Source organism: Astyanax mexicanus, chromosome 11 (genome assembly GCF_023375975.1).
Source record: "Astyanax mexicanus isolate ESR-SI-001 chromosome 11, AstMex3_surface, whole genome shotgun sequence".
Classification (NCBI taxonomy): domain Eukaryota; kingdom Metazoa; phylum Chordata; class Actinopteri; order Characiformes; family Acestrorhamphidae; genus Astyanax; species Astyanax mexicanus.
In genome coordinates, this window is record NC_064418.1 from 25601756 (window position 1) to 25621161 (window position 19406).

A 19406-nucleotide genomic window follows, 5' to 3' on the forward strand; every position below is an offset into this window, starting at 1 on the left:
TGATGTCAAAGCAAAAGGTGCTACTTTTTTTAGAATCTAAAGTATATTATATATTGTAAGATAAGATAAGATAAGATAAGATAAGATAATCCTTTATTAATCCCACAATGGGGAAATTTACAATGTTACAGCAGCACAGATGAAAGGACAAGGAAACAGGTCAAGAAAAAATCTAAACAAATAATAATATAAAAATAATGTATACAAAAAACAATTACAGGAAATATATACAGATTCCTAAAAAATATATATATAGTAAAGGAAAAAAATATATATACATCTACTGCATAGAGATATGATGATTGTAGGGTGTGACCAGTATTATTGCACAAAGAGTAACAGTGAATAAATATCAAATAAATAGTAGATAAAAAGGTGAGAAAATATTGCACGTTAAACATATTGCACAAATGGTGATAAGGGGATCACAGTACATGTAGTGAGATATTGCACACGGTAAGCATTACAGCTACACTGATTAGTATGTAATAGATTGTTTAACACTTTTTTTTTTGTTTACTTCATAATGCATAATTGCATATGCATTTCTTCATACACTGCCTGGCCAAAAAGTGAACACCAAAAAAAAGCTCACATACTCCAATATTTTGTTGGACCGTCTTTAGCTTTAATTGCGGCACGCATTCGCATTGATGAGCTTCTGCAACGTCACAAGATTTATTTCAATCCAGTGTTGCATTAATTTTTCACCAAAAATTGTATTTATGATGGTAGAGTCTGACCACTGCACAAAGTCTTCTCCAGCACATCCCAAAGATTCTCAATGGGGTTAAGATCTGGACTCTGTGGTGAACAATCCATGTGTGAAAATGATGATCTCATGCTCCCTGAGCCCCTCTTTCACAATTCCAGCTCCATGAATCCTGGCGTTGTCATCTTAGTATATGCTTGTGTCATCAGAGAAAAAGAAATCCATTGATGGAATAACCTGGTCTATATTCAGTATATTCAGGTAGTCAGCTGACCTCATTCTTTTAGCACATACTGTTGCTGAACCTAAACCTGAACAACTGCAGCATCAACCCCACATCATTTACTTTTTTTTGGGCAGGCAGTGTACTTTCGATGTATTCCATATTAATCTACATTGTATAAAATAATACAAATAAAAGAAAACACATTAAATGAGAAGGGGTGTATAAAAGCTTTTGACTGGTTCTGTTCATTTGCACTCTTTGTACTTTTTGGAACAAAAAGGCACCTGCATGGTACTTTTTATAGTGTTTAAAGTTAAATATGATACATATTATAATATTTTAAACAAGAAAGCTTTTTTGTTTCCATATTTTTTTACTTTTCTGAATTATATATAAAAAAAAGCCTTAAGAAATTGTTGTAACTTGGTAGCACTCCCTCTGGCCAGTATCACAGCTTGTAAACACTTTTTGTGGAGATTTTCAGTTATTCTTGTAAAAGGCTTTTAAATTGGTGAGATTCTTGGACCGCCTTGCAACAACTGCATTTTTGTGCTTCATCCAAAGATTTAAAATGATGTTTACGTCCAGAGATTGCCACTGCAAAATATCTTGCTTTATAAGGTTATAGCTTGCTCCTCTTAAAGTTGTTGATCATATTAATGGCCTTTCCAAATAATTATTGTGAATAGACCATAGAACAAGACCATAACAAGCCACAAGCCAGACCAATCAGAATTGAAATAAAATACAAATAAAGTAACAATAAAAAAATTAAACCTCATTTATGTATTGAAATAATCATAATGTTGGACCAGGGGTGCCCAACCATTGCATGACATTGGATAATTTATAAGTAGTGACATGCATTAATATTTAATTTGTGTTCATCAACAAGTCTGAGTCTGTGATTCTGACTGTGCTTTTCTCTTTTGTGGGCTTTTTATTTATAATAATAATGCCCATAATTAGGGGTGGTCGATATGGCTCTAAAATAATATCACAATATTTTATGGTATTTTCACGATAACGATACTTTTGGCGATATATAAAAAAAAAATGAATTAGAAAAATTATTTAGAATTTTATTATTGTATGCGATATTATATGGCTAACTGAGATACATTAAAAAAAAAAGAATTTTATCAGATTTGTTACAGAATGATTTAGAATGTCATGATACTAGTAATGCACTCCATATATCTCCATATATCCAGGATTAAAGTTATATAATCTGTCTCTAGTAGATATATCATGGGAAATGAGAACAGTGTGAATTTTTCTTTTGCTAAAAACGGCAAAAAAGTAGTACTCTGTTGCGATAATTAGGGGTGGGTGATATGGCACGATATTTCAGGGTATAATATCGTTCACGATATAAAAATCTTTGGTGATATTATTACATACGATGCGATATGGCACACCCCTACCCATAATAATAATAACCTTCACTAATCCAGTCATTGTCAGTTGTCTTGGGTAATTCTAATTGAGTAATCAAAGTGGTGTTGGAGAGATTTCAATCAAGTAATAAAGGTAAAATCAAATTAAACCGAACAAAAACAAACAATGCACCTATATTTTAGGCATCCAAAAAGCTCTATTTGTACTGTAAGAGAAACCAAAATAGTTACCAGTATATATAATCTGTATAGTTAGTACAGATCTCATAAGAACAGTATTTCTACCATCGTATTCTGTTGTTAGTAAATATTTCTAATTAATAAAATTTGAGAAATAAGTGAGAAATAATTCATTCCAATAAATAAGCGCATATCTAGATATTCACTTTTTTCATTGTGGTTTTATCAGTTTTATTGGAACATAACTAACCCCACTCCTCCCCTTTTGTCTAGGACCCCTCATTGATGCGGGTGTTTTCTGGTATACAGCCGACTGGAGTTCCTCATCTGGGGAATTATCTGGGAGCTCTGGAGAGCTGGGTGTCTCTGCAGAACGAGTACAGCTCTGTTCTGTACAGCATCGTAGACCTGCACTCCATTACCCAGCCCCAGGACCCCCAGCTGCTCCGGGAAAGCATCCTGGACATGGCGGCCAGTCTGCTGGCCTGTGGCATCGACCCTGCACGCTCCATCCTCTTCCAGCAGTCTGTGGTCAGTCTCACCAGAGTCCATCTGCCCTCGTTACCTTTGACTAGACACTAAGACCCAATCTCATTTCACCCCTTGACCCTACCACTTACCCATACCCCTTCTTTTCGAGTGTAACTCTTGGGTGAAATCCTCCCACTGAGAATTTGGACAGCCCTTCAAGCACCCGATAGTTTAGTAACCCAGCTACTGGTTAACTATTTAACTTTAGGTTTTTGTGTGTCTGCAGAAAGGGGGAAGATGATGAAGCAATTAATTATTATTGTACATTCCTTAATTCCTCTGTCATGGGGAGCTGAAATTAGCTTTTATTTTAGAGGGAGAGGCAAGGGCTGCTCACTCTCTCTGTTCACACAGATACATTTAATTAAGTTTTTAAGTATATTTGAGTCATTATTTAATTTACTATGGGAACATATGTTAAAGCAGAGACTGGACAACAGCATGACATTCACAGGTGTGCAGATTTGAGCAAATGACTTCAAATGTGCTGTGGAACAGGAGCCATACTTACAGGATGCAATAGAATAAGGCATGGCAGAAATAGTTGCTGAATAGTCGATTAGTTAAAAAAAAAAAAAAAAAAAAATCATCAGTCTTTCAGCTACTTAAAAAACCTTTGGGTCCAGTAATTTATAGTAAATTTGAAACATAAGTGTATGATCTTATGCAAAGATTTGGATACGTCTGATCAAATTTCACGTGTTGCAGTTTTCTAAGTGAAAATAAGTTTACATCCTGTGCAGAGACACACTCCTGCATATTCTAAAACAAAATTACTGGTTATTTGCTTAATTTTAACATGGGTTAAATGTAATGGAATGGTTAAACATGTGGCAAGGACATTTTTTTTCCTAATGTAGTAAAAAAAAAAAGAAATCAATTAAAATTGTGCTTGAAAATCGGCAGAACATTTCGGGATTTTAAGGTTTGGGTTTATTTTTGCTAAAAAAAATTGTTTGCTTACTTTCACATAAAAACTAACAAACAGTATTTATAATTTTACCAAACATTTGCCTTATTTATATTTATATATATATATATATATATATATATATATATATATATATATATATATATATATATATATATATATATATATATATTTACATTTTCCATACAATTTATATGTGGCAGTTCCTTCCTATATTGTGTTAAACATTCATTTCGAATGAATCAGTAGATATACCTGTATATTTCAATTGATTTTAATTAAAAGTTCTATTAAAGGTTTTCTCTTCCTTCTGTAAAAGCTTTTATTTTGAAGGTGTTTGGGAAGGATATGATTTTTCCTGACAGTGGAAATATGTTTTTTTGATTAAATCTTTTTAATAATAAACCATTCTAAATCATACTTCAAGAGAGAGACAAAAAAGACAAAAATAGTGTGTGGACCTTGACCTGAGCATTTATACCTGTTTTAGGACAGCGAGGAACGGACTGATGGCTCAGAAAGCTTTTTAAGCTTGGGCTATAAAAACTGCCTGAGGTTAATTTATCATGCTGAACAATCAAGAGTCAGCTAGAATCACTGTCTGCACTAAATGTTTTTTTAATGGAGGTTTGCTTCAAATGATTATTTTACTGTACTGATCTCTATCTCCACTGTGAGCTCTACAGAATCTTTGGTCAGTGAAAACACTCGGATTCATTTCCATCAGTGACTTCAAAGCAAGCCACATGAAGTTATGGGACGGATAATAACAGACTGAGTGTGTGCAGCAGTGTAGCAGCTCAGTGTGGAGGTCTGAGCGTTTTATACAGATCCTCTTTTTAAGCAGATATTTATAAGGAATGATGATTCTCTGTAGTGGATGCTCTCTCTGTGTGTATCTGTTAGGTAGAGAATGCTGGGAGCTGAAAATGACAAAGAGATAAGAGCATAATTGAGTCGTAGATGAGTAGAGCTTTTGTGCTGTCTGCTTGGAGCTCTAATACACACACACACACTCATACACCTCTGTTTTTATTCCAGTTTAACTTAATGCCACATATCTTGGCAGGGCTGGAGACCTCCCATTGAACACACGAGCTCAAGACTGTTCCACATGTAAAAATAAAACTGCTGCCCAAAGAAAACACTTGACTTCATTGAAAAAATGGTGACAAGCTGAAATCAGTTGGATCTTAAGTGAGGGGCTTCGTGTTTGTGTGTGTGTGTGTGTGTTGGGGATATATTGAGGTTACACCCCTTTTACCGGAATAATATCCACACAGCAGAGAGGGAGATTTATGTGAAAATTTCTGGCGGTTTCACATGATAGAAACCAGCGCGTAAATCCAAGCAAATATAACCCCGGCTCTTCATCTCTATTGAATAGTTGACATGGCTGAAGAATCTTCAGTATTTACATTTTGCACTGTGTAGTTTTAGTCACTCCTACTTTACTTTAGATGACGTAACAGAACTCTGTCTTCAGTATGAAGAGAATGAATGTTTTAACTCTAGAATTGTGGGTGCATTTGAGCTAAAGAAAGCCTTAACTCAACTCTGTCCGGAGTTGACATTTTCCCTCATTTTGTGTCTTATTATGTGCAGCCTTTCAACATTATGTGCAGATTTTCAACATATTATTATATATTAAGAATTTAAACACAAAATTGACTTAATATCACAATAAAAAATCTAATCAATATTATACCACAGTTAGTTCCGACCCTGCAATGTCATTGGCTGAGAGGCGTTCTATGAGTGCCGTTATCAGCCAGTAATGCACTGTAACCGAAGCTCTCCATGCATTACTCCACCACATACAGGTAACCTAGCAACAATGCAGCGCTTACAAGCCAAACAGTGCAGCTACAAACAGCAGCAGTGACAATATATCACATAGCACTCTCTCTCTCTCTCTCTCTCTCTCTCTCTCTCGTGTATTATTGCTTATTTTGAGATACTGTTAGTGTATCATCAACATTGTATACAAAATAAAGAGATTAGACATAGGGCTTCACAGTATTGGGCTAAACTGACATTTTCTTGTTCTGTAATACAACCCCTGGCAAAAAGTATGGAATCACCAGTCTTGGATGAGCACTCCTTCAGACATTTCATTCTGTAAAACAAACTCTGATCAAAAACATGATACAATAATAAGGTCATTCCAAAGTGCAACTTGTTGGCTTTCAGGAACACTCAAAGAAATGAAGAAAAAACATTGTGGAAGTCAGTGAATGTTACTTTTATTGACCAACCACAGGGAAAAAAATATGGAATCACTCAATTCTGAGGAAAAAAGTATGGAATCATGAAAAACAGATAAACAAAAGATGATTCAAAATACATCACTAGTATTTAGTTGCACCACCTTTGGCTTTTATAACGGCTTTCAGTCTCTGAGGCATGGACTTGATGAGTGACAAACAGTATTCTGCATCAATTTGGTGCCAACTCTCTTTGATAGCAGTTGCCAGATCAGCTTTGCAGGTCGGAGCCTTCTTGTGGACCTTTTTTTTCAATTTCCACCACAGGTTTTCAATTGGGTTGAGATCTGGACTATTTGCAGGCCATGACATCGACTGAATGTGTCTTTCTCCAAGGAATGCCTTCACTGTTTTTGCCCTATGGCACGATACATTGTCATCTTGGAAAATTATTTCATTATCTCCAAACATCTGTTCAATTGAAGGGATGAGAAAACTGTGCAAAATGTCAATGTAAACTTGTGCATTGATAGAAGAATTAACCACAGTCATCTCCCCAGTGCCTTTGCCTGACATGCAGCCCCATATCATCAAGGACTGTGGAAATTTGGTTGTTTTCTTCAGGCAGGCCTCTTCATAAATCTCACTGGAACGGCACCAAACTAAAGTTCCAGCATCATCCCCTTGTCCAATGCAGATTCTTGACTCATCACTGAAGATAACTTTCATCCAGTCATCCACAGTCCATGATTGCCTCTCCTTAGCCCACTGCAGTCTTGTTCTTTTATGTTTAGGTGTCAATGATGGTTTTCTTTTAGCTTTCCTGTATTGAAATCCCATTTCCTTTAGGCGATTTCTTACGGTTCGGTCACATACATTGGCTCCAGCTTCTTCCCATTTATGCTTCATCTGTTTAGTTGTACTTTTTCGGTTTTCAAGACAAATGGCCTTAAGTTGCTTGTCTTGACGCTTTGATGTCTTTCTCGTTCTACCAGTACGCTTGGCTTTAACAACCATTCCATGCTGTTTGTATTTGGTCCATATCTTGGATACAGCTGACTGTGAACAGCCCACATCTTTAGCAACCATGCGTGAAGAGTTACCTTCTTCAAGAAGTTTCACAATCCTCTCTTTTGTTTCAAGAGACATTTCTCTTGTTGGAGCCATGGTTCTTGCCACTCTAATTCGTCCAGCAGCCCTCCAAGGTGTCATGACTGCAGGTGTTTTTAACTGCAGACTAACGAGCAGATCTAATCTGAGGCAGGTGTCCATTTAGGGAAAGGAAATTGACTGGGTGTGTCCTTATTTTCTACCTTCAATTTGAGTGATTCCATACTTTTTTCCTCAGAATTGAGTGATTCCATATTTTTTTCCCTGTGGTTGGTCAATAAAAGTAACATTCACTGACTTCCACAATGTTTTTTCTTCATTTCTTTGAGTGTTCCTGAAAGCCAACAAGTTGCACTTTGGAATGACCTTATTATTGTATCATGTTTTTGATCAGAGTTTGTTTTACAGAATGAAATGTCTGAAGGAGTGCTCATCCAAGACTGGTGATTCCATACTTTTTGCCAGGGGTTGTATTAATGACGGTTATAAATAAAATATAAATATAAATAAAGATTAAAGTTTTTTTTTCATCAGGCTTCTCTAGATGTCATGTCATGATAGGAATAATGAACTCTGTGTATTGATAACTGTAGTGTGTGAACTTTCATTTTGTATTAAGCAAATACTAGCAGGATATACTTTATCTATATACTTTATGTCTTCCACATGTTTTCTGTCAGAGGAAATTATGTTTTCTATTACAACTGTTTGCAAATTTTATACAGTTTTAAGACATAAATTAATTTTTTATTACAAAAATGACATATATTACAAAAAAAAAGATTCCATGTGCAGTTGGCTTTATAACCGTGATTATAAAAACCCTGAAAATTAGACTTGTAAATTAAAGCTGAGTGTATAAATCAGAAGGTGAAGTCAATATGTGTATATCATTTACTTTATAATATGTGAATAATAAACTGTGCCTTAAAAAACATTATTAATAGTAAAAATGTACTGCAGTTTGCTTTATTATTTAGATCAATCTATTGTGATTTTGTTATATAATGTCTTGTGTTTGTTTGTTATATATTTTAAATATGTGGCATAAAAAAAATTATATTTTAATTGACATGTAGATGCTCTAAACTCCCTAAGACTCGCCCCCCCCCCCCAAATTAGCTTTATTACTCCGCATATTGGCGTGAATCAAATGTACTGGGTAAACCTGCCATAAAGAATATGGATTGTCAAATTATGTAAAACTGACACCAATAAATCCATAATTGCTGTTTTTTTCTTATTTAAAAGTATTTTATTCTTGTTAGTTACAGACATAGACTTGTTTAATGATATATCAGTATCTGCAAATAATTGCTTTTTTTTTTTTTGATCAAAAAAAAGTTATAACGTTATACTGGAGTGTCTATATAAGTTTTAAATGTATATATCGGATATTGGCTTTGGCCCAGAACTCCCAAATCAGTGCACGCCTAGATATATTAAGTATTGCAGAATCACAGTATCATGATATCATGATATAGTAGGCAGCGTATCGTGATAATATCGGATTGTGGGATGCCCTGTGATTCCCACCCCTAATATGCACCCCCTAATTCTGTCTCTAGCCATGTTTCTTTCTCTTCAGTTATTCCCTGTTGTCATTTTTTGGTCTATCGCACCTTCCCACATAGATTAGCTGCTGTAACTAATATCTCTCTTCGCGCTCTGGTATAAAATTGCTTTTTTTATGTTCATTCCTGCCTGGGTTTACGTCAGGCTCTTCAGAATCCTTTTGTGAGTGAGGGAGATGGCAGCCACGTCGCCAGCGCTCATAAACTTTAATTCTCTAAAGCAGAAGGATTTTTCGCCTTCTCTGCTTCGCTCTACAACTGGAGTTTTTGGCAGAGCACATAATGCCCGAAGCCCTGCATGAGCTAGCTCTCTCAATCTCTCTCTCTCTCTCTTCTTCTCTCTCTCTCTCTCTCTCTCTCTCTCTCTCTCGCATGGTTTTGGTGTGAGGCAAAGGCCTCTTTAATTGGCCATGCTGAAGCCCCAGAGGATGGTCATATTTAATGGCATTAATGTTATTAGACAGGATGGAGAGAGGGACCCTTGCTGTGCTGCTGTGGGCACCTGTTGGGAGGTGTGTGTGTGTGTGTGTATGTGGTGGTTGAGGGTTGCTGTTCTTCTCATAGCCACAATGAGGCAGGGTTCCTACAGATTTTTGTGAAAATATGTGGATCTCAGAGTGAGCTTGCATTCATGATTATCGTTTATTGGTTTCAATAAAAATATAAACATTGAATATTATTGTATTACAAACACTGTATTGACAAAATAATTGGAAAACGTACACGTACACATCCGATTTTAAATATATTGGCATTAATATGAAGTTTTTCCCCCTTTGCAGGATAGGAACTCTGTAGACTTTTATGCATTATGCTTCTAAGCACTCTGAGAACCCACTCTGTATTCTCCTGATATACAGCTCTGGGATGAGAGCACTTCAGTTTCTGAATCAGTTTCTCTGATTTTGCTATTTATAGGTATATATTTGAGTAAAATGAGCATTGTTGTTTTATTCTATAAACTATGGACAACATTTCTCCCAAATTCCAAGTAAAAATATTGTCATTTAGAGCATTTATTTGCAGAAAATAAGAAATGTCTAAAATAACAAAAAAGATGCAGAGCTTTCAGACCTCAAATAATGCAAAGAAAACAAGTTCATATTCATAAAGAGTTCAGAAATCAATATTTGGTGGAATAACCCTGGTTTTTATTCACAGTTTTCATGCATCTTGGCATGTTCTCCTCCACCAGTCTTACACACTGCTTTTGGATAACTTTAGGCCAATCCTGGTGCAAAAATGTAAGCAGTTCAGTTTTTTGAAAAGCAATGTTTGGATGCAGTATTTAAAATTAATATAGTGCATCATAAACATGTTTCAGCCCATCATCCAGCTAGTTCGGATTCATTCAGAATTACTAAAAAACTGGGATAGAACAGGAAAACACTAAGTAATGCAAGTGGTCAGTGCTCTAATCAGGATAAAATGACTAATAATGCTCTTTTAAGATTTCAGGCAAACTGATGAATGTTATTCATTATTTACCAAAATAGTTAATTAACACATACATACAAATATAATAATCCAATATAAAAACAACCACATTGACATTCTATGTGACCCATTTAGCCCTTTTCCACAATAATGGAGCATGTTCTTTTCGTGTTCGCACATCTAATTTTGAAATGTTTTTTTCACCCAACAAACTATTATCTACTATTAGATATTACTATTACTATTAGAAATGTACTATTAAATAATAGTACAACTAGTAATATTACTATTACTATTGTGCAACTCCCTCTATAATGATGTTTCATTATAAGATGAACCCTTAACACTAAGGCGATTTAACCCCCAGAAAGTATTCAGTGCATGTGAGTGCTGATATAACAACAATGGGACACGTACTGTAAATACTGCATTTGCAATGTGTTGGATTTTTTATTCAATTAAATTCAATATTTATTTGTCACATACACTGTCATACCTAATACATACAGGAAATTCTTTTGATTTAGGAAATACAAGTAGGATGATAAAAAAAAAATACAAAAGTAGAAAAGATTTACAAAGAAAAAAAAAGGATGCATACATATATATGCGCATTTGTAATGTACATTAAAATACACAGTCAAAAAAGAACAAGGACATGGTAAGAGGTTAAGTATTATTGAGTACAGATGTGAAAAATGTGCATGTTTTAAAGCATATCTCTCTAATAAAGTATGTTCTCCTCTGCACAGGTTTCAGAACACGCTGAGCTGTGCTGGATCCTCGGCTGCCTGACCAGCATGCCCCGACTGCGACACCTACCTCAGTGGAAGGTAACAGCTGCAGAGAGCAGGACAGATTCTGCCGTAAAACAAAACCAAAACGAGTTTGCTGCAACAAAGCATCCCTAACACACCACCATCTTATTATTCTGTCTGAAAAAAAAAAACCTCACATGACTTACTGCACTAGCCGTCTCTTTGTTGTATAATGGGAAACATGAAATCACTGGATGAAGCTCCGGGACGGTCCAGTGTGAGAGCTGAAGTTTGGGGCTCGCTAGGTATTTATCCCGGTCAGAACTGCTGCTGTATTGTTCATCACAAACGTCTTTGCACCTGGCAGAGATGGAGAGGGCGTGATAATGACTGTGATTTACCCAAAGCACAGAACAGTTTTATTGTGTGTGTGTGTGTGTGTGTGGAGAAGCGCTCTCTCCAGAGCCAGGAGCCTCCCGTTGCTGCAGGGAAAACACCTCGCTGTTTACTCAACAGCTGAATGCATGTGAAACGTGGCGGAAAATGGCCTTTGAATGCGGCCTGCGCGTGTTAATGCGAGAAGACTCCTTCCTGCATGCTCACCGTGAAGCTCAGTGAGAGAGAGCACTGTACACAGCAGCAAATCCCCTGTTCTGACCAGGGACACATTTCACAGAGCAGTTAGCCAGTTTGCTTAAGCCAGAAGTACAACCTGTCCAGAAGGAGCAGCAAGACACTTTTCTTATAGACTACCCTCACTTATAGCATAAGCTGCCAAGCTAAAATATGAAATATCCACCAGGAGTAGGAATTAGTTGTTTTTATTTACTAATACCATCCTTGTTTCTGTATATCTTGTTGGTGTCAAACACTACATCACAGGTTTGGTGGCTGGTTCTCTTCAGTTCCACCAGCAGCTCACCTGATTGCTTTAATGAAGAAAAGATCAGATAATCTTGGTATTAGATGGTGGTATTGTACTCAAAAAGGCAAGAGCTGAATATAAGACAGTCAAGAGAGTCAAGACCAAGACTACGATTGGCTGAGGCTGAAACAAGACTGAGACCACATTATGATATTTACAATATCACAGAAAAATATACATTTAAGAAAAAAAAATTATTGATGACTCATTGTACATTCAGTATCAATCATCACACAGGAATATATATATTTTAAAATGTAATATTTAATTATGTATTTTGTACAAAATGACATTCAATTATATAAGGCCATATAGCATAAAATTGTTTTTTAAAGTAAGTCTTGCCAAAATTTGTAAATTTTGTGAATATAAATAAAATGTATAAAAAAAAAATAAATAAAAAAACATAAATGAAAAAGTAAATAATTGAGTTCAATATACCCGTTGCCAAGACAAGACCAATTCTTTTCTTGACTAATTTGAATCGAGACTAGACCTTTATGTCTAGAGACATTTTTCTCTGGACCAAGACTGGACTCAAGTACAACGCCACCATTAGATGGAAACAAGAAGATATTGATGATGATGCTAATACACACACACACACACACACACACACACCATATCATGTTTATTTTTATTTTTGCAAATAGATGCTTACATTCCAGATAAATAACTTGGGCTTAAATTGAGATTTTGCATTGGAAGAGAAATATAGTCTAAAGCCCTATCCGGATGGGATTAGTTTCTCAGTGGGTCCTGGGGTAATTTTCTCTTTTTTTTCCTTTGTGATTTTATTCCCATCCGGAACGACCATGTATGTGTTTTTCTCAGACGTCCTCTGAGAAAATTACAATCTGAACTACCTACTGTTTTTCATTAAGCTCTGACTTTACACTTTTACACTGACTTTACAGGTCAGTCCAAAAAGTTACCTTTTATTCTAAATTATATTAGAGCATTTTTATTAATCCATTCATGTGGTAAATTCACACAAAAAAAATGAAACAAATAATCTGCCAGATTAACACTACGTAAAAAACAACACGAAAAAAGAGATTTTTTTTTTCATGACAGCAACAATATTATTTAAATGCATATTTCCATAGATTGCTATTAATCTCCTTCTCTTTACTCATCTGTCCTGTTTAGATGAAGAGTAAGCAGAAGAACGAAGGAAGCGTGGGTCTGTATACCTATCCTGTACTACAGGCTGCAGATATACTGCTCTACAAGTGAGGCTGCTCCCTCCCTTTCACTGCTTACTGTGTAAATAGTGCTGCAGATTCTCACCTGATATTGATTATTATTATTGTTGTGTGTAGAGCCACACACGTACCAGTAGGGGAGGACCAGGTCCAGCATTTGGAGCTGGCCCAGGACTTAGCCCGGATCTTCAACAACAAATACGGAGAGTTGTTTCCTGAGCCGCGCGCTCTGCTCAGTAAGTGGAGGATGGCAGGTTTATAGCCGGGGGATAATATGGCAGCTATTTACTTTACACTAACATGTTTTCCTCATAAGGATGCATCACGGTTTAAATACAGGAGAGAAGACAGTTTGGTAAACGTAAACATGAACAAGCTCAGTTGGCGATATGAATTGCCTGCTCGGTGTGTCCCACAGTGACTCGAACAGCATGTGTTTCATCTGTGTACACACACACACACACACACACTCACACACTCAGTTGCAACCAGGACAGTAGTGTACCCTTCTACTCTACTCGCACAATCAGATGTACACACATGGCCGCCATGTTGGACCAGCAGCAGGGCAGGCTCTTCTTTGAGCTACACCCTTTCAAGCTCTGTAATTATCGCCATCATAAGAGCACAATATGAAACCAATCATGCATGCAATGGTGCTTTGATTAAAGGAGTGTTCCCTTCCTCTTCTGTCTGAATAATAGAGTGATAATAGATTAGGGGGCTTTCACAATCTGACATCAGAGAGGATGAGATGAGGACAGGGAGAATTGTTATGGAGAGGGAATGATATAGGAGCTCACGCTGGAATAGTGGCCTTCATACTGTATGCTCGATACAAAATCTCTCTGCCTCTAAACTGCACCTATATATCAGTGCCAGAACCAAGAGATGCTAATTATTAGCCAGTCTATCTGAAGCTGTATCAAAGTACTACAAATCATCCCTCGTCTCTTTTGGTACTGCGTGGATGAGGAAGTGAGTAATACAAAACATTTGTTTCCCCTGAGAGAGCCGTTTTGTCCAGATGAACCCCTGACCCCTGTTTTTCTCTGTGCTGTGTAACATTCAGCTCGGGAATGATTGTCTGATGATGTATGTAAGGATGTAGCAATGTTTGATTGAATCGTAACTCAGAACAGATTCTTGGGAATGCTGTGGAACACTAAGACTAATACTAGTAAGTAGTATAGGGACTAATGTCCCTTTAAATGAACTAGCAATGTTTGAATTGGGACTCGGAACAGATTCTTGGGAATGCTGTGGAATACTAAGACTAATACTAGTAAGTACTATAAGCACTAATATCCCTTCTAATAAACTAGCAATGTTTGAATTGGAACTCGGAACAGATTCTTGGGAATGCTGTGGAATACTAAAACTAATTCCAGTAAATACTAATAAATAAAGATTACCTTCTAATGGACTAGAAATGTTTGATTGATATTCTTAGGAATGCCATGGAACACCAATATACCAATACACTAACCCAACTGTATATTTAATTACAGAGAGCATTAATAATGTAGTTCAATAAAATGTAATAAAAGTCATTGTACTTTTTACAGTATGGGATATCATTTGAATAATTATTTTTAAGGATTAGTCACTACTTATGCATTTTGACTGTCTGTAAATGTTAACTGTGATAAATACTTTGTACTGTGAAAATGTCTTTAAATATTGTAATGCGATATTTTACCATGTTGCTCAGCCTTAATACTAACAGTATTTAGTACTGATAGTTAAGGATATTTCTTCTAATGAACTAGTAAAGTTTGATTGTATTGATTGTATGTCTTCAGAATGCTGTGGAATACTAATGTTAGTAAGCATTAATAAATACTTAAAGGAATCCTTTCTAATGAGCTTATCATATTACTCAGCTTTTCAAAAATGGTAATGAAATTATATTAATATTAAAAATATATATATATGAAAATATGAACAAATGTATGTAAAGATCTAACATTGTTTGTTTAAATTGAGAAATGGGGAAAGACATGGAATACTAATATTATTGACAACAAATTCAGTGCTTTAAGAACACTGACACAACTATACATATAATTACAGAGAGCAAAATTATTCCTGTATAATTAAATGTTTTAAATATCTTCAGCAATGTTTTAACTGATATTTATTTATGAATATATTGTATTCTAAAAGATGCTGATTGTGTGCATTTTGCTCATTTTTCTATATGTGCTTATAGATATGTTACATATTGTTATTTATTAATAATCTTAATCAAGATTTTTTTATGTAAATGTTTGTGAATCGGTATCAACAGATAGCTTCAGCCCATAGTTACCATATTTGTACATCCCTAATATTTATTTAATCACTTTTTTGTTTTTGTTTATTAAGTGCATTTTAGCTAAAACTGTACATATTAATGCAAGTAGAAAATTGGCTGTGTAGTTACACAGATTTTTTTATTTTTTATTTTTTTGTGAAAAAAATCTTGTAGTTATTGTAATTATTACTGGAGAACACACGTTAAATGATTTAAAAAAATTAATTGACTACAACTCATTTTATGTGGACCTCTTCCCCTTCAGGTTCTACACGAAAGGTTAAGTCTTTGAGAGACCCCTCCTGCAAGATGTCCAAATCAGACCCCCAGAAGTTTGCCACCATCTTCCTCACCGACACCCCTGAAGATATAGTCTTTAAGATCCGGCGAGCAGTGACGGACTTCACCTCTGAGGTCACCTTTGACCCAGAGGGCCGACCAGGTGTATCAAATCTGGTCTCCTTGCACGCTGCAGTGTCCGGCCTGACCGTGGAGGACGTACTTATACAGGCCAGAGGACTGGACACTGGCAAATACAAGAACTTAGTGTCTGAAGCCGTGGTTCAGAGACTGCAGCCTATCAGGCTGGAGATCCAGAGACTGAGAGCTGACCGGGGCCACCTGTTGAGTGTGCTGGCCGAGGGAGCAGCCAAGGCCCGCAGCCTGGCCGCCCCGGTGATGACGGAGGTCAGGAAGCGAGTGGGCTTCTCCTGACACCCAGACTAAGTGGGATATCTAAGCAACCTGTGTTACAGGTGGACATACACCGCAGTGCGACTGGAGGATCACACCACTGTTTACTCAATATCATTTGAATACTTGTTTTCGTTTTGCATAATTTCAGGTTTTATAATTGTTTTTCTATTTATTCTTGAGCCTGTGAAACATAACTATGCTTATGAATAGCACATACACATCTGAACATGTAAAATACTTTAAAAAAAAAAAAGGTATTGACCAAAAGAGGCGATTACACTTTAGTAACTTACCAAAGCTTCTGTAAACAACATTCATACAGTTGTTTTTTTTTTTTAAACTTATGCTTATGATGAACGTAAGATTTCAGGTATTCTCCAACTTTCTTCTCACAAGATCAGATAAACTTCAAACTAGACATTGATTCTCTTTTCCAGATGGATATGTTGGCTAACATCTGAAGAGCGTTTTCTCCTCTTAAAACCTTTACCAGGCTTTTTGAGAGATGAGACGAGGTCTTTTTAGATGTATTTTGCTGTTCATAAAAAAACTTCAGCTCTAAACCTAAAAACCTTATTTTTCTGGACAATAGATATTGTACCAGAAAATAATTGTGATAAACAATATTATTATAAATTTATATTTATTTTTTGCCTGATAATGTTAGTATTGTGACCAGCCTGACTAGTTACTAAGACATAGAAAAAAAACGAAAAACCTAAAAACAATTAATTGGTGCTGTTGAATGTCCTGTATCTAAAACCTCATACAAGATCTGATAAATGTCTTGTCCTACACTTGAAAATAAGTGTGCTCCATGTAATTATTTGAACAATGCCGTAGAATAACAGCTTTTTTTTTTAGAAATAAACCATGTTTTATAAAAATGTGTGAGTGTGATAAACTTTTAAATGTCTATAGAAAGTTATACTTAAAATAGAAGAATAGAAGGTCTTATTTGTACCAAACATGTGAAAACATATGTCTATCTACTTATACAATGTGCAAGGTCCTTTTAGAGTGTATGAATCTGGTGATTTTAGTGAGGAATCCCTTTTATTTCTGCATCTTTTATCTCTGGACTCTCTTTTATGTTATGATATCTCCATGCTTCCAGTAGCGCTTGATAAGTGACATTAGCAGTGCTCCAGTTGCTCAGGAAAGCAGAAAAAGCTGTTATAGCTAGAAAAAGGTCCTGGGACCTACCAGGCACCCTTTTTAGAATTAATATATATTCAGTTCGTAATGTCATTTATTGTAGTATTATGTCTCTTCCCCAATTAGGAACATACTGCTTTAAATTTGAAAATTAAAACCATCTTAAGGACTGCTACTTTAAAGAATCAAATTAAACGTCTTTATTTTTAAAGGTTCAAAGAAGTGAGTGGACCTTTTAAAAGGTTTGTATGCTACATGTGCATTTATGCTTTGAATTAAAAAATAAATAAATAACGCTTTCAGTGACTGCATAACACTCCCAGTGCTAAATATATGATTAATATTTACCTTTGCCCATTTTTTAAATCCAGCTTAATTCTTCCAACAAAATCGTAAAAGCAACCAATAAATCCCAGTAGCAATTAATGTGAATTAAATTTCAACAGTAGTAATGGATTTCACAATCTACACGGTTTTAAGACAAGAATTATGCTTTCATTAATGGTTCATTTTTTCCTTCTGGGGAGAGAAGAGAGCCATCTTGTTGCTAAACTCGATCCTAAATCAGCACTGTGCACACTTTGCGTTGAAACGAACTAAAGGAAGCGTATATTTAAAAGTTATTTAAGTAAACATTTTTATAAGTCGCCCATGTGTTCCATAATTTTCTTGAACTGCTAATTGAAATAGTTTCCATAAATAAAATTGTCTCGGCCAGGAAAAATCTGATAGTTTGTAGGTTCCAGGAAACGTGAGGATTAGGCGACTAGGCATGTAAATCTTCCTGAGCAATTACCTTCCAGTCTGGCAGAATGATTCATTTGTCTGTCTGTTTTTCCTCCGTATAATGATGTAGTGCAGTATGGTGAATTGGGGGCATCTCGCTGCTGGGTATGCCCTGATGTTGCCTGTTTTATTAAATGCGTTCAGTGCCCGACTTTTTTTCTCTCTCCGATTTAAAGTCATGCATATAACTACAGTATAATGGAAGATGTTAAATGGGTCTTTGGAGCTAAACGAAGTGTCTCAGTGGAGTCGGTATTAAGCCCCTGCTGCCTCATTTTTATGTGATTTACAGTTAAGAAAATAATCTAACTTTTATTAGACATATAAATAAAATGGTGCCATTTTAAGCTGTTTAGGATTTTCTAGTCTCATTTATCGACGTTTATTTGAACCATAGTACCATAGATTAACATATTAGACATATATTAGAACAAACCAGTTCTAGTTCTCGCATATTTACCCATGCTTTACCAGCTCATAACGTTTCATGATGTAATGACAAAGGGTTTTATTTATTTATTTGTTTCTTTAAAAATATTATTCAGGTAAAAAAAAACTTTCTGGTGTACAAACTATATTTTATAATAAAGCACATATATGTATATTAAAGGATTTGATGATGAGCTGGTGGTCTGTACCGTTTAATTGATGTTTTAAAGAAGTGTGATGAGTGTGAACTCGCGCTTTTCTAGCCTGAAGGCTTCAGTCCGGCTCTGTACATTAAACCCGCAGGAAGGTGTCTGGCTGAGTGAGAGTAAGCGTGACTGTAAGGCTGTGCAGCCTGGAGGCTCGGAGGCAGCTGGGGGGATGTAGCTCTAACGTATGGCCACTGCGGGGGGCACTGCAAAAACTGCACCGTGCCAACACTGCAGTATAATGTGTGCTCTCCTGAGCGCTGCAAACTGCGATCCTGTTTCTTATACCAGACTCAAACAGGTCCTGCTCTGCTTAGTGCACTACAATAAACTAATTTACTTTAGATATGGTCGCGATCTTTATGACATTGCATAGCAATAGATATTATGTAAAGCAGTTAATTTCTGCATTTTTACCTGAAACAGTTTTTATGTATTACATTTACTTTTCATCGCGGCTTTGCACCTCTTTAATCTAGAGCTATACAGTGCTGAATCTGTGTAGTGAAATATATATATATATTTTTTTATTTTCGTTGAAATGTTGCCAAAACATAATTTATAATTTTAATGTGGATTGCGTTACCATATAGTAAGTGTGATCACAAGTGTAATATAAAATATGAATACGTC

The 19406-nt window shown here is 35.8% G+C and overlaps 1 protein-coding gene across 1 annotated transcript in view; it reads left to right on the forward strand.

The window, feature by feature from the left end:
- The window catches only part of wars2 (tryptophanyl tRNA synthetase 2, mitochondrial), a 37325-nt gene extending 19800 nt beyond the window's left edge, over window positions 1-17525 (forward strand). Inside the window, exons 2-6 of the mRNA XM_007255606.4 lie at window positions 2792-3049; window positions 11061-11141; window positions 13144-13226; window positions 13317-13435; window positions 15764-17525. Coding sequence (XP_007255668.3) covers window positions 2792-3049; window positions 11061-11141; window positions 13144-13226; window positions 13317-13435; window positions 15764-16212 — 990 coding nt within the window. The 3' untranslated portion in view covers window positions 16213-17525. The remainder of the gene's footprint in view (window positions 1-2791; window positions 3050-11060; window positions 11142-13143; window positions 13227-13316; window positions 13436-15763) is intronic.
- The last annotated feature ends 1881 nt before the right edge of the window (window positions 17526-19406 follow it).